This window comes from Salvelinus fontinalis, chromosome 35, assembly GCF_029448725.1.
Source record: "Salvelinus fontinalis isolate EN_2023a chromosome 35, ASM2944872v1, whole genome shotgun sequence".
NCBI lineage: Eukaryota > Metazoa > Chordata > Actinopteri > Salmoniformes > Salmonidae > Salvelinus > Salvelinus fontinalis.
Genome location: NC_074699.1, coordinates 13,545,353 through 13,570,092, shown reverse-complemented (window position 1 = coordinate 13,570,092; position 24,740 = coordinate 13,545,353). Strand labels below are relative to the sequence as shown.

At 44.8% G+C, this 24,740-nt stretch overlaps 1 protein-coding gene across 1 annotated transcript in view; it reads right to left on the bottom strand.

Moving 5' to 3' along the window:
- The window catches only part of LOC129834123 (A disintegrin and metalloproteinase with thrombospondin motifs 18-like), a 47,255-nt gene extending 24,346 nt beyond the window's left edge, over window positions 1–22,909 (bottom strand). Inside the window, exons 1-12 of the mRNA XM_055898872.1 lie at window positions 22,698–22,909; window positions 22,522–22,585; window positions 21,460–21,779; window positions 6,307–6,574; window positions 5,597–5,796; window positions 5,287–5,370; window positions 5,029–5,179; window positions 4,097–4,202; window positions 2,826–2,963; window positions 2,533–2,686; window positions 1,474–1,569; window positions 791–939 (exon numbers count right to left, since the gene is read on the bottom strand). Of these exons, the coding sequence (XP_055754847.1) occupies window positions 791–939; window positions 1,474–1,569; window positions 2,533–2,686; window positions 2,826–2,963; window positions 4,097–4,202; window positions 5,029–5,179; window positions 5,287–5,370; window positions 5,597–5,796; window positions 6,307–6,574; window positions 21,460–21,779; window positions 22,522–22,585; window positions 22,698–22,814 (1,847 nt within the window). The 5' untranslated portion in view covers window positions 22,815–22,909. The remainder of the gene's footprint in view (window positions 1–790; window positions 940–1,473; window positions 1,570–2,532; window positions 2,687–2,825; window positions 2,964–4,096; window positions 4,203–5,028; window positions 5,180–5,286; window positions 5,371–5,596; window positions 5,797–6,306; window positions 6,575–21,459; window positions 21,780–22,521; window positions 22,586–22,697) is intronic.
- Window positions 22,910–24,740: the final 1,831 nt, after the last annotated feature.

Genomic DNA, 24,740 nt, shown 5'->3' with positions numbered 1-24,740 from the left:
GTGGAGCTCTTCATGTTCACAAAGGGGAAAACTAGGCTTGTTATGGTAGGAGAGAGTGGGGTAAGTTGTACCAAAGGGGTAAGTTGAGCCTTCCTTGTACACAAAATGTATTATTCAACCAAGTATTTCGACCAAACATAATTTCATGGCGTCATGGAAAAAGTGGTAAGCAAGCTAGGTCCCAAAAATCTGATTTTCACCAAGTCAAATTAATTGAGTGTGTTAGACGTTTCAAGTAGATATATTTAAGACTATTTTATACACCAGTTGGGGTCTCTATAAGTGTGAATATGAGGTCTTAAACCTAGCATGAAGGTGCATCCTTGTAGCTGTGTGGGCTAATATAGTAAAAATGGGGTAAGTTGAGCCAATGGTCGAGCCAAGGGAAAGTTGAGCAAATCGTTCTATTTTCATCACAGGCGTAATGCAAGGCATTATCACTGGGATGTGAGGTAACAACAGGGCCTAGCCTACGTTAATTTGTGCACTGCTTAATTTACGCTGTAGTTCTGCCAAGATACCACTTTTTTGGGACAAGCTAGGGTTTCAAAACTGTAATTTTTACATGAATTCTGATTATTTCCAGGGATACACAACATCCTGAAATATATTTGTTAAAAAGAATACTATATTTCCCGTGACAGAGTGATACTAAATAAATAAAAAAGCTCAACTCAACCCACTCTCCCCCAGTAGGTTATGCATTAAAATAGCCCAGAGTGAGATTCTAAATTAGCAGTGAACTCTTATGACCCCACCTGACCCCCTAGTATGGCTAACAGTACTGTACCTGGGGCTGCTGCAGGATCGCTCCCTGTACATAACCCCTCCCCCACAGGTCCTGGAACAGTCCGACCACTCAAACCATCCTGACCACTGACCGTTGACAGCTCTCGGACCGTGGTCACCATACTTCACACACTGGCCTCGCCGACACCACTGTTGAAAGAGGAGAGAGAGATTGAGAGAGAGAGCAAGAAAGAGAAAGAGAGAGCGAGAGAGAGAGAGAGATGAGGGCGGGGTGGAGAGAAAAAATGAAAATGTTGAGTTAGTATCGGTGGTAGGATCTTTGGCTTGCCCCAGTGCTGAGGTTCCTGGTTTGGGTGAATGCCCAGCACCACACCTGGAGACCTAGGCCTATCTGAGCCAAACCACACACTCACACACATCACCACCTTTCTCTCTCTCCCACTATCATCTTTCACTGCGGAAAAATAATAGGAGCCTTGTGTTCTTATGGGACATTTAACAATGCACAAAACGCTCCTGCAGGTGTGTGCATATGTGGATTTGCGAGTAAACCTGTCTTTTGTGCTTGTACCTTGGGCATTTGTGTAAGCGCCCCTGTGTGTTTTTACGTCTGTGTGTTTGAAAGTGTGTTACACTGAGTGATACTGTTAGATGTAAATCCCTGTCTACTTACATCCCGTTCACGATGGGCAACATTGCCATGGAAACAGATGGTACACTTACCATGTCAGTCCCACAGCTGGTGCCCTCGGCAGCGGGCATGAACTTGGTCTCACACCGGTGACCTGTCCTGTGGCACCACAGTGACTTACAGATGTCCTGCCGAGTGACCAGACACACCAAACAGTGAGTCCAGCATCTGCCTCCCCTCAACAGAACACCACCACTACAACACAAACACCCCACTGCCATGGTTACAAGCAATAACCCCCCCATTTCCAAAAAACCTGTCAAAACCAATCATTGTATTCCCTGAAACACACTATTCATGTATCTTTTATTCCTTCCCACAATGCAGCGGTAAGTATGGAGAGATGAGGCATTGGGAGCCAGGCAGTGGACCTGTGCCACGCTGGCTTGCCGCCCGATTGCATCTGGCAGACAGCTAGCGAGACCGGGGTTGTGAGAGAGCTGGTCCCCCTGTGCTAATCTAGCTCTGCAGCAGACTGACTGAGCTAGTGTGCCACGGCCAGCCGTAAGAGCAGAGCACGCGGCTAATTAGCTCTCCTCTGCACCGTGCGAAACGACTGCAGAATCCCAACAGGGGGAAGAAACACGGGGAGGCAAACATCCCAAATCCTTGTTAATTAAGATGTAGAGTCACCTACATCGAGGTTCAGGAGACGGGTTCAAACTTAAGGCTGGGGTTCAGGAGAACACAAAAGGTTGTATGGGGGCTATACAATGGCTCAGGCTATACCATGAGCACTAATCCTACAGATGGACTGGCGTGGATGTTGATTTCCCACACACAACCTCCTTTTCTTGACCCGTTCCTTATTCATGCTGGATTTGCATGTCAATGCATGTCTTGTTGAATGTAGTATAGTGGAAGGTTAAAGAGGCCCATTCCCTAAGGATTGTGTTCAAGTTTGTTGGACCCGTTTTGAATACTGTAATTGGAGGTTAAATACGGCTGTTTTGAACATATAATGGTTTGTCCCACAAAGATCATGCAAATTAGATAATACTGGGTTAAACCCTACCTATGTTTCCCAGTAGCACACTTGTCAAACAGTTTCGTGCAACCCACTAACGAATGTGCCTTTCAGTGTCAGGTACCTTGACAAAGTCCAGGTTGCACAGTTTAGCCTTGGAGCCAAACTGCCACTTGCACTGTGTGTCAGCATCATAAAGCTGGCCTGGGAGCTTCTCTGGGTATTTATACCTCCCAATCTGCCTGGGCTCATCCACCAGACACGATGCTTGAGCTGTTCTGTGGAGTAAAACCAAGAAACACTGAACAGGACAGGGACCTATCATTAAAGACTAATAAACACAAACAGGTGCATGAGAACCACACTACATCATTACATGCATGGCAGCCATATCAGAGGTCAATTTATAAGGCTTACCCAAGGAAGCGGCTGAGGTATTGGCGACTGCAGGCAGACCAGGAGAAGACCCCGTTGTTTCCTGCCAGGGTTGGAGACATGATGTTTCCTTCTGCTTTCCGACAAGGATTCCCCTCTCCATCATGGATCATCCCAAAACTGCCATAGAGACAGATCATTAAGAATGAGAAAGAGAGAGAGACAGAGCGAGAGAGAGAGAGAGAGAGAGAGAGAGAGAGAGAGAGAGAGAGAGAGAGAGAGAGAGAGAGAGAGAGAGAGAGAGAGAGAGAGAGAGAGAGAGAGAGAGAGAGAGAGAGAGAGAGAGAGAGAGAAAAAGAGAAAGAGAAAGAGAGACTGTTAATGTCCAACCTCAGGTCAGACCTCAACTGGTCAGGTTGGAACTCTTACCCTAGTAACCTTAAAACATTTTAGTTCTATAAAACTCGTTAAGCTCCATGGAGTGTGATGGGTCACACGTTTCTAACATAGCCTCACGCTTGGTTTAGAAACATATGTGTTATAAACAGGCATGTGTTGATATAGCATTAAAAATGCTTAGGTCTACCCTCCTACAGTACAGTACATAGCTGAGGTTCACTAGTCTGTAAAAGACGACGTCATCTATTTAGAAATGACATCTCCTCAATTTGTCAGTGATTAATGGTGTTTGGCCTGGAAGTGGTTTTCATCTCAACAATGTGCAAATTCTGGGAATGATTCCTATTCATTTGACCAAAGTGATTAAGCCATTGAAATTGACAGGAATTCTGACATGTTACCAGCTCGGCGTATCGAAGGAGCAGGTTCTTTCCAGTTTGTGTTGAGAGAGTGCCAAGCAGACAAAGGGCTTTACCGTAATAATTAAAATCTCAAATGTCAAGTATAAACAGCCTCGTATCTCGATGGAAACGTGTAAACACAAACAGAGCATACCCATCGCTTGTGGCACTTTATATGGTTTCACACAGTGTCATGGAGCAAAGTAAATGCTTTGCTAGCGTAATGCTATTGTTTCGGTCGGCATTTTTTTGCTTTAAATGGACTCATCCTTCTTTGATGTAGCACTGTAAATTGAAGCCATCACATTGCTACTAAGCACGGCTTTCGATAACAACAAAGCTTTGCATTTGTTACGACTAATGTCGCACGAATACACTGTTATATAGTAACAAGTTCATCACCGGGTACTAGGTGTTCTCCCGTTGTCCTAAAATATATGGCGGTCTATTCTGCTCCATGTGAAGGTAAAGCTAATGGCTAGTGCTAATAGTGAAGGGCATTGATGGACTTACTTGTGGCCCGATTCATGAGCGATGGTGAAAGCTAAGCCCAGTCCTGTGTCTTCATTAATCGTACAGCTCCGGTATTTACTACACATTCCACTTATAGGAGCAAAACCTGCAGAGATAAGCAGAGGAAGAGGGAGAAGGAGAGGAGGACAGGTGTAAAGTTAAAGAGTCTTGTCAGGGAGATATCGGGCTCAAATATGTATTCATACAAAGCTACTATGTCTATCTACAAAAACCATCAGACAACATAACTCTTCTGGGAGAAGGAAGGCCGTAGGCAGTGTTACAAGACAAACTTATTTTTGATACAGGCATGTATCAGTGAGCCAAGACTGCTGTTACATGGCAATAAATGCAGTCTTTACGGTTTAATTGGTCCACGGACAGCATGAACGCTATGTATTGTAGCATGACAGCGGTGGGTTGTATTACAAAGAGCATATTTAAATCAAGGCCTTGCTTGCTCCTCATACTGTACGTCCCAAAGTGCATACTTGTGGTTTAGGGCCATTGAGAGTAATTAATTATACTGTAGTTGGCTGATGCTTCAGTTTTAACTGATCTGACAAGGCTGCCAATTGTTCACACTATTGAAGAGAAGGAGAGAACAGGATGGGTGTAAGATGTGTGTAGGGTGTGTGCATGTATGTGCGTGTTAGTGCGTACGCGCATGTATGCATGGCTATACTTGTGTAAGTGTATGTTTGTGAGTTTTGACAAGGGTGTATTTAGTGTAGGTGAAATCCCTTGCCGGAGGGAGTCCAGGCAGAGCATGTAGGATCCTGCCCACCCTGGAAGTGACCCCATGACCTCTGGTGCTGTCTAATCCTCCAGCAGCACCATGACTAAGGGCTCTAATCTCCAACAGTCACCTTAGGGGCACTGGCTGACCTGCTTCAGCCCCCCCCCCCCCCCCCCCCCCCCTGAGACCTTACCCAGGGTGTCACATGGCTCGTTCTTCCAAGAGCAGATGTCCAGGCCGGTGAGGAGCACGGCATGGTCGTGGCGCTTCCCGATCAGGCCCGACTGCCACTGGCAGAAACTGTTGAGAGACTGGTCGGCGTGGTGGTTGATGGACAGGCCGAGCTGAGGAGGAGACAGAGAGGAAGAGATCAGAAGGGGAGACTGGAGAATTCATGACGTTGGGGAGGCTGGTGATTTTATTGTCAGGCCCTCAGATCGATGTGACTCACTGGGTCTTGCTCTAGAAGAAGCAGGCTGACCACCACAATGTTGATATCAGTTCCAATGGTGCCGTCTTTGAAAAGGCTGGAAACCTGAAACAAAACAAACCCAGGTTGGCAGTTTGAGATTAACATTTCGGTTCAAATGAATCGTTGCTAAACATTTTGCGTGAAATAAATACATAAATCATGACGTTCATTGTTCGTCAAGGATTAGGCCAGGGTGTTTCTTTAGGATAAAACCTACTTCGGGATATGTTACAAGACTGATGACTGACTGACTGACTGACTGACTGACTGGCGTCCCTCCCCTGCTCACCATGTTCATAACAGTGAGGACGTAGGTGGTGACGTTCTCTCTGCCGTGTTTCTCCAGCATCTTCCTGTCTGCCACCACCAGCGTTTCCACATTCAGGCCCCCCACCTTGTTCGATGTGATGGGTGATCGCTTCGCCCTGCCTGGGAGCTCAAACTCATCAGGCATGACGAGACGATCCTCAGCAGGGGGCTTGGGAGTGTCTGCAGAGATATGGTAGAGGGATAGAGGGCAGGTAGGGAGGGATAGAGGTATGAAGAGAGAGAAAGAGGAGACAGGGGGGAAAATGCTTTAAAAAGGATCTCAAATGACAGCTCCTCCTTTTTCCTGGACCTTTCCCTGATAAGAGCACGGGGTCGGCAGAGCGTTGAAAGAGCAGGAAATATTCAAAGTCATTCTCCTCAAGCTGCTTGCGTGTATTCATTTCAATTAAGGCCAGCTACTTTATACCCTACACTATCTGAGCGCTTTTTCTTTCAAAGTACATTATACACATTACATCATAAACAATCAGTAGTGGAACATTTTGACCTTATTTTATATTTGTTATTGCACTGTTATCGTTCTTTTTCTGTGATAAAACTACAATTCATGTCGCTCTACCATCTCTACTATCCCTGTCCTGTACAAACAGTCCCACCTGACTATAATGTGTTTTTCTCACGTGAACCAATCAAAGGCAGTCATAATAATAAGGAAGTTCCCTTACATACATTGCTTGCGGCGTCCACAGAAGTGTTGTCTCTGCAGCTTCCCGTGCTGGTAGTCGTGGTGATGCTGGTGATGGTGCTGTAGATATGGGTTGTCAGGTTGCGAGTTGTGGATAGATCCCTGGCCACCATGGACTTTGTGTTCAGCCGAGCGTTTGTAGACAACGTGTGGGTGGTGTCCACTCGGGGAGCTGTAGTTGTGCTCTGCAGCTAGGTGCTGGGGCAAGGGGGCGATGAAGTACTCATCATCAGACATCCGGATCAGACCTGACTGGAGAGCACAGATACCCCTGGGCATTAGATGTATTCATCAACATTAAACATTCATTATGGGGGATGAAGATGAGAGTCGGATCAGTAATAAGTCATGTAGATTGTCATGTGTTAAGGAATGGTGTAAGTAAGAGGTCTTTCAGCAGTTCCTAGATAAGGCCCGAAGGGACATAAAAATAGAGAGGAGTCATCTCAAACCAGACACAGACACAAAAAACACTGGGACAAGGTGCTGTCTCCATAGGTGTTTCCATAGGTCAGGCTCCCACAGGGATGTGACTTACTCTCTGTCAGGATGATAGAACCGGGTATCAGAGGTATTCTGGGGCAGCTGCTCCTCAACACAGGATTCCTAACCCAGAAGGGTAGTGGGTTCAGAGACCATCTATAACCAACTTTTACACTGTAAAGGGGTTGCTGTGAATTTGACAGTAACTGACAGGCAGTTCAGTGGCAAGTAAAACGATGTATTTCATATTACAGTACACCTACTGTAATATAAATATGGTATCAAAGCAAGTACTGTGTAATGACACAGTACAATACTGCAGAATTGACTGTATTATACTGTACAAAAGTCAATGCTACCGTAATCAGAATGAATGAATGGATAAATGAAATTCATTGAGGGGAGGGGTTTGTATTTTACAGTATTTTACTGTAAAAAATATGTATTTATGCATATTTGGTGTTTTATATCACTTGCCCTTCTAGAGGCCTCAATAACGGCTTTCAAACTGGCAACTACAGGGCAAAACAGACCAAACGGACATGGCAAAACACTTGCTGCCACTGCAATCTGTCCCCTATACATTTTAAATTGATGGGGTACTATAACCACATAGGAGTTAAATTTGTACAGCATTCTCACTCATTGGTGCAACAAATATAGCCTCCTACAAGGCACGCCTCAAAATATGTTAATGCACCATTAACAAAAATTCTATGCACCCCAAAAGGTTTTTGGCATTCCAAAAATACGGTAACCAAAAGTGAAAACATGAAGCAGACCAAACTTTTTGGTCCTTTAAAAAGTAAGTAAAATATTGGGTGCTATAGCTTGGAAAATAGATACAAGTGACTCTGAATGACAACATAATGTTCGTTTCCAACATTTGGGCTGTTTTCCTAAAGAAGTTAAATCCGCATCGTGTTTTGTTTCCTTGCCACGATACTAACTAGTATTGTGATACTTGTATCGTCCCGGCTCTAGTATTCTAGGAACAGTACCATTCTAAATACAGCAATTCTTTCCTCGTCCACAACATTTTCCCACAATGCACCATAATTTGAAGTAAGTAAAATGTTTGAGTATTTTACAGTTGATAATACCCCACAATACTGTATAAATTAGAGTTTTCAGTTACAGTGTAGTTTACCTCTCAAACACGGCCATAAAAAAACTCCTGTGCACAACCTAAGTACTGCTAGTTGCCATGGATACAGCTGTCAGATACAGTGGGGGAAAAAAGTAGCATGATGCAAGACAGCTTTATAGATGATAGTGCAGTCAGAGTGTAACTGGTAAAAGGTTGTCAGAGAAGTTCCTAACTAGTAGTGTCTAAAATGTTTGCAGGTCAACAGAAACAACAACCCAAAGTGAAAAAGTCCCTTTTGAACAGACCTCTGCCAGAAACTGTTCTTTAATAAACCAGCTCTTCATGTAAAGGATTCCAATACACTCCAAAGAAAGGAATAAAGTGTTGAGACAACCTCTCGGAGACTGCCTGTAAAAACACATTAAGGCGGGAGGCCATTACTCTTCAAGCATCAGCATGGTCCTGTTGACGGAGCTAGCACTGGAGGGGACTGAATCAATTTGATTAGCGAAAAGAGCCGAACACAGCGGCATTCACTTTCCCTTTACATGTTAGAGGAGGGCTACGATGTATGAGATTGCCTCTCTATGGAACCCTGTCAGCAAGCCAACAACTGATTGAAAAGATCCAATATTGTCTCTTTGTCATCCTTCGAGGCAGATCGGTCCCTGTGGTGTGTGTGTGTGTGTGTGTGTGTGTGTGTGTGTGTGTGTGTGTGTGTGTGTGTGTGTGTGTGTGTGTGTGTGTGTGTGTGTGTGTGTGTGTGTGTGTGTGTGTGTGTGTGTGTGTGTGTGTGTGTGTGTGTGTGTGTGTAGTTTAATGATTGCATGGAGCAATAGGTAGGGGAGAAAGGGGTTTAGGTTCAACTCAAAAGTAATAATATCCTTTCATAAATTAGGCAAAGGTCAATCAAGAACAGAACATAAGGCACCAAGCTACTGTAACACCTCTGAAAATGCATTTGACTTACTCACTAGTCAGCTTTCTGTCTATGGGCCATGTGCAACTGCTTCAGCACCAAGTCCTACATTTGGAAATCCATAGCAATATGATCAATCTTTGAAAGTTTGACATATAGATACAGAACACCTTTCCAATTAATAAAACATTTATAATACATCAACTGTAGATTCCTTATTTATACACTACACTATATGGAGGTGTAAAAGATTAGTTCAAACATCAGCACAGGCTGACAGTTTTATTTATACTGAAAATAAATATAAATGCAACATACAACAATTTCAAAGATTTTACTGTTCCAGTTCGTATTGTCACACCCTGATTTGTTTCACATGTCTTTGTGCTTGTCTTCACCGCCCTCCAAGTGTCGCCGATCTTCCAAATTCTCCCCAGTGTACTTATACCTAAATCGATGGGAGGCTTCGAGAAAGTAGGAGGGAGAGGGAATCTGTGCCCTGTCGCCCTCGTTCGCCTTTGATTCCCACCTCGCCTCTGAAGAATCCCGGAGACCCCCGAAGTCTACATGTCCGAGTGAACCCGACGTCACCCGAGTTCTCTCTGGAATCACCGAGGGCTGCCGAGGGCTCCTTCGGAGTCCAGGCACCTGGGCAGGGCTAGATTGACTGCGGCTGAGCGCTTATGCCGACTCCACATTCAAAGCTGTCTATATTGTGGAGCTACGGGACATTTCGTAGCTACCTGCCCATTAAAATCCCAGGCTCATCAAGAAGGGGTGAGTACTCTGGTGGGCCATACGGGTAACTTTTCATTTCCCCTTACTCACACCCCTTTCCATACCATCCTGCTGTGGGGGAACCAGTCGAAATCTCTTTGGGTACTCATCAACTCTGGGGCCGATGAGAGTTTTATGGACGCTAACCTGGCGGCCGAGCTGGGTATCCCCACTCAGCCCCTCTCCCTTCCCATGGACGTTAGAACACTGGACGTGCGCTCTATATGCCGGGTCACTCACAATACCACACCCATCAACCTAAGAGTGTCAGGGAACCACAGCGAGGCAATCCAATTTATGCTGATTCAGTCTACTCAGGTTCCTGTGGTATTGGGATTCTCTTGGCTCCAAAGACACAATCCCATCATAGACTGGACTGCTGGTGCCATTATGGGCTGGAGCCCGTTCTGCCACACCCATTGTCTGAAGTCAGCGCAGCCTGCCCGGGGCGTCTTCCGGTGGGCTCGGAAGTTGCCCCGGACCTCTCCACCATTCCTGCATATCCCGAGCACCAGGACCTCCGGGAGGTTTTCAGTAAGGCCTGGGCCACTTCCCTTCCTCCGCACCGACCCTATGACTGCGGGATCGACCCTATGACTGGCTTCCCCCCTGTCTGCACTCACCTCTCCCAAGGTTCCATTCACTTGGTCCCCAGCTGGGAATTCAAGCATCGCTTCACCACTGATCCATATTGGTTCATCCTGACCCATCCCGTCAGTTCGCAGTGGAGGCCGATGCTTCGGATGTCGGAGTGGGGCTGTCCTGTCCCAGCATTCTGCCCTGGATCTGAAGTTACATCCCTGGCGTTGGAGGGGTAGAAACACTGGTTGGAGGGTGCGGAACATCTGTTCATTGTGTGGACGGACAACAACAACCTGGAATGTCTCCGCAACGCCATGCGTCTCAATTCCAGGCAAGCTGGGTGGTCCCTGCTTTCCACCCGGTTAAACATCTCACTCTCCTACTGACCAGGATCCAAGAACATCAAGCTGGATACGCTGTCAGGCCTATACACCCTCGGACCCTGAGACCATCCTTCCACCTCGTGTCTGGCGGCGGTACTCGGCTGGAAAATAGGGAAGCAGGTCCGTGAGGCACAGCGTTCCCAAACGAACCCCGGGGGGGGGCAGATAACCGGATGTTTGTGCCTGACGCTGTCCACTCCTCGGTCCTGGAGTGGGCCCACTCCTCCAGGCTTGCCTGCCACCCGGGTTCCCGTCGGACCCTGGCCTTTGTGTGGCAACACTTTTGGTGGCCTTCCATGATCCCGGACGTCTCTGCGTTCGTTGCCGCCTGCACGGTCTGTGCGCAGAACAAGACTCCTCGGCAAGCTCTGGGTGGTTTTCTTCAACCACTTTCTGTCCCTTCACTGTCCCTGGTCTCAAATATCCCTGGACCTCGTCACAGGTCTTCCCCCATCTGATGGCAACACCACCATCATGACAGTAGTGGACCGGTTTTCCAAAGCCACCAACTTCCTTCCTCTCCTCAAGCTACCCTCTGCCAAAGAGATTGCCCCAGCTCATGGTTCAGCACGTCTTCTGTATCCATGGACTCCAGGTGGACATGGTCTCCGGTGGGGGCCCTCAGTTCTCGTCCTGGTTCTGGAAAGCGTTCTGCACGCTCATTGGGTCGTCGGCCAGCCTGTCCTCCGGTTTCCACCCGCAGTCCAACGGCCAGTCAGAGCGAGCCAATCAAGAACTGGAGACGACTCTTCACTGCCTTGTCTCCGCCAAACCCCATCACCTGTAGCCAGCAACTCGTGTGGGTTGAATTCACCCTCCACACCCTCCACTGCTCTGCCACTGGGCTCTCGCCTTTCGAGTGTTCCCTGGGGAATAAGCCCCGTCTCTTCCCAGAGCAAGAGGAAGAGGTCGGCAAACCCTCGGCCCAGATGTTTGTCCGCCGCTGTTGCCGTACCTGGAAGAGAGCCCGGTAGACTCTTCTCAAGACCACCTCCAGGTATCGACGACAAGCAGACCGCCACCGAACCATGGCTCCCTGATATTGTCCCGGGCAGAGGGTATGGCTGTCAACTCGTGAGTCCCGCAAACTTTCCCCCCCGCTTGAAGTTGTCCTTGATGTCCCTTGATGTTTTTTTACATTGTTGTTTTCTGTTTTCCTTTGTCTTATCCTGAGATCTGATACATCAGTGAATTGAAATAAAATCATTAGGCTCTAATCTATGGATTTCACATGACTGGGAATACAGATATACAGTACATCTGTTGGTCACAGATACCATAAAAAAAGCTAGAGGGATGGATCAGAAAACCAGTCAGTATCTGGTGTGACCACCATTTGCCTCTTGCAGTGCGACACATCTCTTTAACATATTGATCAGCCTGTTGATTATGGCCTGTGGAATGTTGTCCCACTCCTCTTCAATGGCTGTGCAAAGTTGCTGGATATTGGCAGGAACTGGAACACGCTGTCATACATGTCGATCCAGAGCATCCCAAACATGCTCAATTGTTGATTATGTCTGGTGAGTATTCAGGCCAAGGAAGAACTGGGACATTTTCAGCTTCCAGGAATTGTGTACAGATCCAACATGGGGCCGTGCATTACCATGCTGAAATACGAGGTGATGGTGGCGGATGAATGGGACAACAATGGGCCTCAAGATCTTGTCACGGTATCTCTGTGTATTCAATATGACATCAATTAAATACAATTGTGTTTGAGGTCCGTAGCTTATGCCTGCCCGTATCATAACCCCACGTTGACATCACCAAACCGCTAGTCCACACGACAACATACATGTGGTCTGCGGTTGTGAGGCCAATTGGACGTACTGACAAATTCTCTAAGATGCCGTTAGAGGCGGCTTAAGGAAGATAAATTAACATTAAATTACCTGGCAACAGCTCTGGTAGACATTCCCTGCAGTCAGCATGTCAAATGCACGCTCCCTCAAAACTTGCGACAACTGTGGCATTGTGTTGTGTGACAAAACTGCACATTTTAGAGTGTTCTTTTATTGTCCCCAGCACAAGGTGCACCTGTGTAATGATCATGCTGTTCAATAATCAGCTTCTTGATATTCCATACCTGTCAGGTGGATGGATTATCTTGGCAAAGGAGAAATGCTCACTGACAAGGATGTTAACAAATTTGCGCACAACATTTGAGAGAAATAAGGTTTTTTGTGCATATATGAACATTTCTGGGATCTTTCATTTCAGCTCAAGAAACATGGAACCAACACTTTACATGTTGCGTTTATATTTTTGTTCAGTGTAGTTTTGAATGAGTTAAAGTTGAGCAATTTGCAACAGCACTCCAGTTTAAGGTTTGCAACATAAGACAAGAACACAGTTAACATTAATCTGGCAGCAACGACCGCATCCAAGACGTTCTGGAAGAGTTCGCTGTGCTGTGCTAGCTGAGCGTGCATTTATCTCAGTCCGTGAAATGTGTCGTGTTGCTGTAGAATGAAGAGGCAGGGGTTTGGTTTATTTCCGCCTGGCAGAGCTACCAGACAGACAGGCTGATAAACACCCTGGCCTCTGACAGACCATCAGTTCACTACTGTGGATGTTCATGTCAGCAGGGTAAGAGAGCGTTAGACAGCGCTGGTGAGCAGGATGTATCCACCTGGCCTCGTCCACAGTGAGTTACAAACAGAGGAATAATGGTGAAATGGACTCTGTAAGCATTGGCAGACTAGGGGAAAAAAATATGTATTTTCTTTTGGTCAGCACTACTATATTATTATGTATTACCTAGTCACTCGTTTATGTGATGATGTGATTTCTTGAGACAGAGAAAGAACTGAGTGAAGAAAGGTGAAACCAGCCATTTCATTTTTGTTTGGTTTCCCCAAACTGCTGTCCTTTCTCCCATTTGATGACCAAGTTAAGCAGTTAATTCCACTCTCTGACCATGTCTGAGATCGTTGACTAGAGTGCTGAACCTCACACATTCTGTCTGGCCATGGAATGCCATCTAATCTCACCTCCTGCTCTCCAAATACAGCCCAAATAGCTGTGCATTGTCATCCACACCCCCCAAACCCCTCACACCCCATGACCCCTGTCCATTCTTTATGTGTGACACCCACCTCCCCCTTCACCCTCCTGATCCACATTTCCCCAGACTAGCAGGTGGCAAAGTAAACATAGGCGCACAAAGGGGAAGCCATGCAGAAGCTCTTGTTGTGAAAACAGTGGCGGGCCATGGCAGACTGCCACCATGCACAGCCATCCGCTCCCAGACTCCCACCTCCTGGGACAGGACAGGGGGACAACGGGAGCACTCTGGGGAGGCCAAGTCCACCATAACCCCATCCATCTCTCTTCCCTCAGGACCTGACAGAACCACCAAACCACCTCGTATCGCTCGTTCCTCCCCCGATGAGGATCAAAAGGCCCTGTGTGTGACCCAGGGGCTCTTGTCAAACTTGGTTCTGTTTCTCCCATGATAGTAATGGGCAGTAATGGCTTCGGGCGTCCGTCGATGTCTGTCAGCCTCGTTCTCTGTGTTGCTCCAGTGCTTTGTTGAGGCAGAGTGATTTCTCTTTCCGACTGATGGGCTTCAATCAAAAGGGGGTTTACACTAAATGCAGTGACATCTATTTTGGCCGAGCCACAGGGTACCTTGTGTGCCTTGCCTTCCTGTGTCACATTTTCCTCCTCGTTCTCTAACGTGACTTCGGCAGAGCCCCACAGGCCTTAAAACACTGTGTTCAGACAGAGAGAGAATAACCGTACGGGACGTCTTCAGCACAGCTGGGCAGCCAGAACAGCCAGGACCCCTCCCTATGAACCAGCCTTAGCTAGCCCCCGACACAGGCCATAATCTAGGAGTAGACCGTGTGAGGACAGAGAGCAGGGAGACACTGACAAACATGGTGAGGATACACAATGCTATACTGGATTTAGAAACCATTCCATTGGCTTAATAGCCACAAGACTTGGGTGCAACCCTTACTGTCATTTCATTACACTTTTCCACTGCACTGTAAAGATCTAGCAGCCTGGTCAGTCTAGTGCCTGCTCCAGCCCTTTGAAATGATGAGTTTAGGGATCTCACCAACTAACTCACAGCACACTGTCAAGCAATATAGGCCTATGCATGGATATATGGATGCTATTTGTATAAATCTCTGCTATGCATTACATCAATAAAGATATTATATTTTCTGCTCATTTTTGCAGTGGTGATAGTAGTAGTAGTTCATCCCAGATGAGCCCATTTTTAACATTTGCATATGTTTTGTAAAGCTACCCTGAACTAAGCTTGTGGCATTAACAAATCTGTCAGCGACAGAATTACTCACACACTGAAACTGTAAAAGAGACAAAGATGGAGGAGACAACGAACCTCTTCCAGGTTCTAACCTCTATCTGTGTACAGTCTGTTAGCAGATTAGCCTGGAATCTCGCTAGCCACTTCCTGTTGTAATGTGCCTCACCCCCCCTTTAATCCACAACAAACGTTAACAAACACCCTGGAGCAAATCCACTGTTAGCTAGCTAGCGCTTCCCATTGTCTGCCAACCCCACACACCACCTCACACTCAATTATCACACATGTATTCCATTTGTCTCAGAAACATACCACACTTTACTATAAAATATCTAATAACATCTTCCAGCAGTTAGCAGTATGCTTGATAATGGTAGGAAATTGATTCCATCTGTCGAGATGTGGTGCGTCTCCTTTCTTGTTCTGCCTGAAATGTATGTGAGAGTCCTGCGAAGACTAGTAGAACTGTAAAATGAAATGTAAAAGTACAACACTAAAAGGGACAACGTGCAAAGAAAACATAAACATACTTGTAGCCATAAAATATCAGTCATATCAGATACTAATACCTCAATGTACTCTATTTTTTCTGGCAATACATGTAATACATGTTTTGCTATGTATAGTAACATGCTGTTAAATGGATGTTATTCCTGACAACATATATCATCTGAAAAGTACTTGAGATGTATTGAATTTCACAGGGAGTAGAGAGACACCAGGTCCTCAGACTTCAGGGAAAGCTGGCATATTGATGTGGCAGACCTCTAGTGATCTCCTTAAATGTACACTTGTAAGAGTTACACAGATTAGAGGGAGATGTCCTCTGTTAAACGCCAGTCTATTTCTCCTCAGACCTGCAGACATCAGACGACTCTCCCCACCACCCCACCACTCTCAGATCACAGGATAACATGCACATGGTTACTCTGAGTAGACAGTTTTCCGAACCCAACAGTCTACATGTTGGGAGTTAGCTAACACACCGATGGTCTGAGGACTTCCCTATGGAAGCTATTACGACATGACTTTGCGTTTGCTTTCATGTGGTTTTCCAAGGCCTGTGACTACATACTGTAACCTTACACATTTCGACCATGCATGTTTTCAGTGTAAGTACGGGACACAATTTATAGCTCGTTCCTTAGGATCTGTCGCGGGGGGAAACGTAATTAGTTTGTCTTTGTGTTAACTGTAGCTGCTTTTAAGGCTCCCAACCATGACATTATATTTTAAAGTGCTTACATGCCATTAAAGACTGGGAGAGATGTGTGAGAAACCCAAAGCCAGTGATTATAAAGCTCTAAAACATATCTGCACTCCAGCTCAGCGTTACATGTGACCATAGTGTCGGCGAGTGCAGACCAGAGCATCCACATCACTCAGCTTCTGTCAGCTATGGTAAAAGGATACAGGCCATTATCAGTCCAAAATACAGCCCACTTCTGTGTGAGCGGTCTATGTCTCCACGTCTATCATTCGACCTGGCCCATAATGATTTGAGTTTGCCTCAGCGTTAGCATAGAGCATTCCACAGAGTGTGTGGCGTCACTAATTGCCTTTAAAGAGCATAGACACCCACTGAGCAGCCCTTGTTCTCCAAATAAAGCAGAGGTGGGCCTGGAAACACCAAGGCTAATGATGTTATACAGCCCCCTTATCAGCTGAATCGAATGTGCAAGGTTAAACTCATTTTCCTGTTAGACCAGTTGGGACCAAGCAACTTCCTCTGACAGTGGATGATGACTCTGCAGGTGGCCAAGTTGGGAAGTCCACTATTTCTGGCACTCGGTCACTCCCAAAATCACAAGAGGTCAGAAATAGAGAGAAGAAGAGGATATGAGGGGAAAAGAGAAATTGATAGAATCTTAAAGTAAATGTGGGATATACTGTATATGGTTCTGTGTTAAATTTAAGCTAACACCTTTACTATTTCCATTGTTTCCAGTACCCTGCCCTGAACCTCAGACACTGTCACTAGCCGGCTACCATACAGTACTCTACCCTGCACCTTTGAGACCGTTGCCCTTGTACAGTCATTGAACACTGGTCACTTTAATAATGTGTACATACTGTTTTACCCACTTTATATGTATATACTGTATTCTAGTCATGGCTCATCATATATAGCTGATTGGGGACCTTATTATGGATGAATGTGCATTTTCTTTCTGCTTGCATTTTGTATTTTCTGTCATTTCTGTAAAAGAGCCCGTGGTCTCAGTATAACTCCCTGATAAAATAAAGGTTAAAAAAGTATGCATTTTTTAAGTTGACTGCTATACACACCTTTTCTATTCATATACTGTCAATACACACCATTCACATACATATATATTATTTAGTTTCTGGACTCGGAAGTTAATTTCCTGCAAATCTGTCCATTTTGCTATTGGGTTTTGTACTGTGTATTTCAATAATTTATTCTCTCATTCTAATATTTTTAATACTCTACATTTCATTTTATTTACACTGTTTATACACACCGCATATTTTTTTACTGGATTCTTGACATAGCTCACTCTAGTATATCCACAACTGTACATGTAATTCCTAGAATATCTTGTGTAAATTCATCCAGTGTAGATACGTAGAGATTGCACTTGGATTACTGTTACAGTGCTATTTGGGTTGTTAATTGGATTCGTTATGACATTTCTTAATTTCTTTATTTTTACTTTTTGGATTATGTGTGCATTATCTTGTATTGCATCGTATTGCTGCACTGTTGGAGCTAGAAACACCAGCATTTAGCTGCACCTGTGATAACATCTGCAAAATCTGTGTACGCAACCAATAAACATTGATTTGATTTGTTCTGCAACCATGTTTGTGCACAAATGTTCCCTAAAGCAGCCACACCGGTCAAAACACTATCCTCATCTCACAACAAGCCAGAACCGTTGTTGGAAAATAACATATTGTCTAACAAAAGCTGTACTGCATCTACTGTGCTGACACAGACGGGTCGGGGAATATGTATGGATTCTGCTTTGTGAAGTGACGACCACTTCAACGCTCCTCATTCGTCTTGCGTGACAAAATCCGAGCACAATGCCTGTGACAAGAGCAGAATGGCGAGGGCCTGGCTCCCTCTCCTACTGGCATCTAGCGGTGGGCACTACATCACTGTCACCACAGAGACCACCAGGGAATCGCCCTCTGCAGCGCTCACAACACGACCGGCTCACGCCGTATGTGGCATAACAGCCTATGAGTTATGAGAGGGACGAGGGAGCCATTGTAACTACAGAGGCCCAACAGACGTTCCAATTTGTCCAGTCCTCTTATGAAAATGGACAAGTACAAATACCCAAAGCCCTACCTGAGAATCCCTCATCATGTATCAGGCTCAGCCCTACTCCCTGTATGCCCTGCATCCATATGGAGCCCATTGTGGGGAGATGGAGCCCATGGGACACTGAGCAGAGAGAGTTGTGGTTTACAGTAGGTCATATGAGGTGCTGAGAAAGAACTGATCTGCAGCCATCTTGTATATTTCAGGCCTGTGCACAGCATTTAAATATGATACTCTCCAAAGAAAAGTTCACTCCAGGACAATCATTTATGGCCACCACATCACCTACGACTCATGTTTTGTAATATATGCAGGGTTATAATAATCCCAATAATAATCCCAATAAACCGGTTATATGACCAATACCACACCACGGGAAGGGAATGACTGTCTGTTTTCACACAGCGGAACGTCCTGCGACTTACACCTCGTCGAGACAGACAAATGTGCATGTCTGCTGATACGTTTCCGTTCCTCAGTTCATTGTTATAATGGATATCACAACTGTCCCTGAGTGGTACTCCACACGCTAGGGTGTCAACGACAACAATAAGGCACTAAGCAAAATAAACAACTTGCTTTGAGGTGTCTGAGAGCAACAAGCTGGGGAATGAGAGAAAGAAAGGGAAAAGGGGGAGGTTTGTTTTCCCACTCATCCCCTAGTACCTGGGGGTCATTAAAAAGACCCCTAGTACACATCCAAACAGACTCAATTACCCCGCTAATTAGAACAGGTCTACAACTCCACAGGGGTTGTGGGAAAATAATACACCTAGACCTCTCAGGCTAATTTCTAAAACAAAGAACAACAAAACCGTGTTCTCAGAAGATATGTGGTTACCGAAGAGAAAGTGACCTGCTTCAATAGGAAACACTGAAAGGAGAGATGTCACACAGTGACCACATTTACATGAGCACAGTATTCCGGGTGGTGGCTCATATCCCGGTTATGGTCTTACTCGGGATAAGCTGTTTACATGCACCCGCTCACGAGTATCCCTGTATCTGTAAATAAACAGAATATTCCGAATTTAAGATCATATGGGTTAAATGGAATATTAACTGAAATATGGACACTGACTGTAGGCCTATAACCTCTCACATGTAGAGTAATATAATATTAACTCTTGCAGAATTATGCATTTCTTGCTGTAAAATTATACAATTCTTTTAAAATTTTGTCTCTGCAACAGGAGTGGAGAAATCGGATTTCTTTCTTTCAGCATCTCTTGAGAAAACGTGAATGTGCATGTAATGGGTTATCTTTGACGCTGTTATGCAAGCAGACTATTTCAACCACATACAATATGCGCCCAAGACCAACTTAAAGTCTTATCAGAAACGTGTTTCGTCGTTTTCTCAGCTAACACTTCAACTTTAAAAGGTGTGGCTGTAACTGTATAGACCAGAGAGACATGCATCCTAACGTGGAAGAGGGGGCTTGGGAAAGGTCATGGTCGAGTTTGTCATGGTCGGACACGCTTAGCCAGAGAGCCGGAATCCGCTGAAGGGGCAATCTAATGGCTCAACAGCCAAACAATATAGCTGGTCCACACACCAATGCTCCCACCGTCCAATAAGATAATAAATGACATATTAAGGAAGGTCTCAGAGAGTGCATCCAAGCCTACTGGTAATAGGCTGGAACAGTTCTTGTCGAGTTCAGTTCAGCTCTTGGGGACTGTTCCTTGTGAGGAAGGGCTGGCTCTGTCACCCAGTGTACAGAGCGGTGGCCTGAGGAGGACACCAGAGCTCTAATTTATCTCTCTAAAACATTCACAGAGGAATGGGACAGCAGCTTTGAACTTGCACAACAGAGGAACTGAGACCAGCACGACCCTGAAAGAGAGAGTGACTGAGGTCACCCACCGTGATCTCTGGTACCAGAGAATGCAGGCAGAGAACTCCTGTGTGCAACCAGCAATAGCTGTACTAGTTTTTTAAAAGTCTTTAAGTCATTTGAGGTCAGCAGAAAAGAAAAAAAGAGAAAATACTATTGACACACAAAGGAAGTACATGTCCTTCTCATGAGGAATGCAATTAAAAACACCATGTTAAATTATTCAGGATTTACTAAGCAAATCCCCTATCCCCGGTCTTAATACAGAGTCTGCCTGTTCTTGATTTAAAAACAGATTCCCCCTCCATCTGCTAGGGGCATGATGCTGTCAAACAGTAGTTAAGAGAACCAGCGTGGGCAGACTGACCGACCGTGAGCCTGTCTGTCTGTGTGCCAGCAGTGGGGACCTACTGTACACTACCACAGAGAGGGCCTCCATAGGCCCATAGAGAGAGCAACCATCCTCCCTAGGAGCGCCACTCCAAACTCGGAATGAACATTCTTCTTCTTGCACACAAAAAATCAAGCTCTCACCCAAACAGGTTGCCAGTTATCCTCTGTTTCCAGGCAAAAGAAGCTGCTGAGGATCAACGGGGGATGAATGGGTCCTCATTTGTACTTAATCCAAAGCTCCTCGTGAAAGGGAGATGACATGTAGGGTTCAACTCCTCCAGGCTATGCACTCTTTCAGTGTAACAGACAAATCTTTCCGGTGCATTTTTTTCTCGATCTTCCCCTTTTTTCAGTTTTAATGTACTAGTGTAAAAGTAGGTATTTTAATGTGGCTCTCCCTCCTTTCCATCTGAAATCTAAAAGTAGAAGCACATTTTAAGAAACGGTGGACTAGGTGAATTTCTGATGGCCATCAGGTCATCTTTGGGGGAAAACAGAAAATGGGGCGAAGAAAACAGATCAAAGAGCCCTTTCCAGTCTATTCAAATGCAACTGCTCCCAGAATACATTGTGTCCTTGCACAGTTTTAAAAGAATGGGTCACTGCTGTTTTATTGTGGAGAAGCTACTACTAACGAAAGGGACAATACAAAGACTAGCACTGCCAGCCAAGCGGCTGAAACTTCACCCTGGGTTTAATTGTACTGAACAAGGGAAATGGGGAAGCAGGGTAAACAAGGAACAAAAGAGCAGGCAGCAGAGGAGGTAGAGGCTATTGGCAAAAATAAAGGTATGTTTTATGGAGGCCTAGTGTCCGGGGTGGGACATGTGACCTGCGTGTCCAACCTGATGGAGGAAATAGTGAGAGAGGCACTAAGGCCAGCAATTTAAAAAACAGAACGGTCTCTTCTCCACCCCCCCCCCCCTACCCCTCACAAACACACTCTTTTTCTCTTTCATTGCTTACATTGCATATTATAAAAGGTGGTTTGACACAAGATGTAATCCATGACAAATCACAAGAATAAAACAAGTGTATGTTTCCTAACACAGGATAAAGTGTAACGACTCAAGGGGACACTCACCAAGCCAGAACATGTAGATATGGCTGCAGAGGAAGCTGTGAGATTGCGTATAAATCCCTGATACAAGCAGTCCTGATGGGCTGGCTCCTGTGCCAATGTGGTGATGCCCTCTGTCCCCAGTACCTGTACTGTGAAGCCCTCTGCCACTACCATGGAAGGCTGTAGGTCCAGGTGCATGTCCCACCCGAAGGCAGATAGTCTGTAGTGTACAGGGCCCCCCATGGACGGCAGGGACCTCTTCTGCCGGCCTCGCCGCAGCATATCGTGAGACACATACCCACCCTGAGCATCCACCTCAATTGGCGTCACAAACACGTAATCTGGAGGAGAACGACAGAGACGGTCACTTACCAAACCCACATCCAATGGGTTCATCTTATTTGCACAAAGCATTTGCACAAATCTCAATTCCCTCTAGTCTAATTATACTGATCACAGTATAATTGGTCAAACAGTGTCATAATATTTAACTGATTTATGAGGGGAGTATTAGACATCATCAAATCATGTTTCAGATCCAAAAGTCATAAACTTTATTCCACTTTCATAGCCAATATCAATATAATAAACATTTATTCAATAAGAACACGAAGACACCCATTATTTAGGAACAGTATCAGACGCCACGTAGGCCTAATAGGAACGCCCAGAAACAAATCCAGATCGTTTTTTACAGTCATATCCACTCTCACTGGTAAATCAAAGAATGTAAATCATCTAAACTAGACTCGCCCCGTATCCGGCTGCTCAAGGAGGAAACTGCCGCTTCTGCAGGGAATTCCTTCACCGGCATAACGCGGGTGGCTAAAGTTAACCAGCCAAGAAGATGAGAGGCAGTATGCGCGCAAGACACCATGAGCGCTTTAACTGGCGACTCATCGATAAACATGACACACCAAATACAAGTAATGCGTTTTATTATTTCTGAACAGTAGCTATGTTATTGTTTCATTCTAAAGGACTGTAAAAGTTACAGGCTGTTGCAGACTACAATGCTGTTAGTAAACATTTTCTTATCAGTTATGGAGAGAAGTAAACAACCGGCCCGTGCAAAATACGAACCGTGATTCAGTCCACTGGTGTCACTGGCAAAAGTGGACGAAACAGAGTAAATGGAATGTGAGCAGTAGATATGCAGCGTCTGCAAAACGACAGGTAGGAACAAGTTAATGGCACAACAAGCGCAACAGTGTACTGTAACAGGCAGCCTACTGCAATTTAAACATATATCTGATTATACAGTTGTCACCTGCCTTCAATGTGTTCCAGAACCACAGAGTGGATAAAATCTTCACTGATGTGCAGCTGACAAGTGGGATAGGCAAAGTCCATATCAAAAGAAAAAGGCAATCCATGTTGGCATGCAATACCTCCTCTGTTACCTCCTCAAAAAACACAGAAGTAATAACCTGCGACAGCGCATAATGCAACTGTAAGACATTGCTAATTTCTTTAGGTGCCTTTTACATATAAGCACGTCAAGTCCGCCGGGTCCATTTGGCTGTGCCTGGAGAGGTAAAGCGCACTCGTGCGTCTTTCTGAAACAGGTAGCAAATCGCCGGAGTGCTGACTGTGCTCTCTATAGTGAACAGTGACAGTCAGCTCCTGCAGACTGTAAAGCAGCAGTAGCACCCGCGGGTGGAAACGAAGCGGGGCCAATCAGCAAAGAGCATCATCATCTCTGAGATGAGTAGCCTACTGTTGTGTAGGAAAGCTCTTAACTCTCTTTGGCTCAGTGTTGAGTTGAACAAATTCGTGCTCCCCACACAACCCACTGGGCAAAAGCGGTTTAAATCAACGTTGTTTCCACGTAATTCAATTTCACGTTGAATCAAATTGGATTTGCAAAAAAGTTATCATCATAAGGGCATCTCATTTTTTTTTCACCCAGTTTTGAGAGCTAAATCCAATGACATGATACTTTTTTGTTGTTGATTACACGTTGAATTGACCTTAGTTGACAACAAGACGTTGAACTGACGTATATGCCTAGTGGAAATGATATAGAGATTTTAAATGAATATTACAGGTCGAAGCAACTTTCCACACCAAGGAAAATACAGAAAGTATTTGATTGGATGCGAATTGCCTGGCCTATAATTCAAGGTCAGATTTTCATTCCACTTCTGGAGTCTCATAAGAAATTGCCCACCTGACTGACCTTTGTATGAAATGTAATTATAATTTTTCACTTACTTTTTTCAAATGTCAAACGTCATTTTTGCAAACGTGTATTTTTCACTTGTCCAGTGTGTGTTTACACGTGATTTGAACACTTGTTATGATCATTTTGCACTTGCTTTTTCCAAGTGTCAAATGTTATTTTTTGTTCACGTGTTCTTTACACCTGTCTAGAGTGCATTTACAGGGGATTAGAACGCTTGTTAGGGTCATTTTTACACAAGTTTATTATACCTGTTCAGCCTAATGGGTAAGTAATGGCGTTGTTGTAGTTGTTTTTGGATAATTGCCGAAAACAACTTATTTGGTAGAATTTAAGCATTTATGTATTGATAAAAAGCACCGAATTATTTTTCTTCATTCTAGTTAGCTATCCATCATTTTTCTTTGTCTGAAGTATCAAACTCTAAATCCATGTGGGGGAAAAAATGATGACACTTTCCATCCACCAGATGGGATTGTTTTGAGAAAAGTATCTACTTCTCCAAAACCCCATTTGTTTGATAAATAAATTAAAGCAAAAATAGTCCCTGTACTTTCCAAACCACAAAGGCTGGATTAAAATGTTTTCTAAAAAGGGATTTATAAAAAAGGAGGCAGCAGAGGAAAGGACCAGGGTGCAAGTTCTGGTTTCTCATGAATTCTCCCTTCCTCCTCCAATGTATTCCATATTGCCCACTTCCTCACCAGACAGTAGCAACAAACTATTTTTAAAAAGGGGCTAATTTCATTCATCTACAACATTTAAAAAATGGTAGTAGACCTTTACAGTAGATATTTCCCCGACCATAGTCTAGCTCAAAAATAATGAGACTGTTTCAGTATGTAAAAAGTAACAGTACAAAACATACATTATTTTAGCAAACATAAATTAATAAGTGAGTTTTGACTGAATACATATTTAATAAATGTTTAAAAACAAAACAAAATTACTCACATCAGGCATAAAAAACATTAGAAACAGAATAAACTCAAATAATGATGTATTTATTTCTGATGTAACAGTTGTTCATGAAGCAAACATTGTATGACTTGGTGAAGATGTAGAGAAAGAAGCTGCATGTTTTCCTCCCCCTCCTTCATGCGTGGTGCTTGTTCAA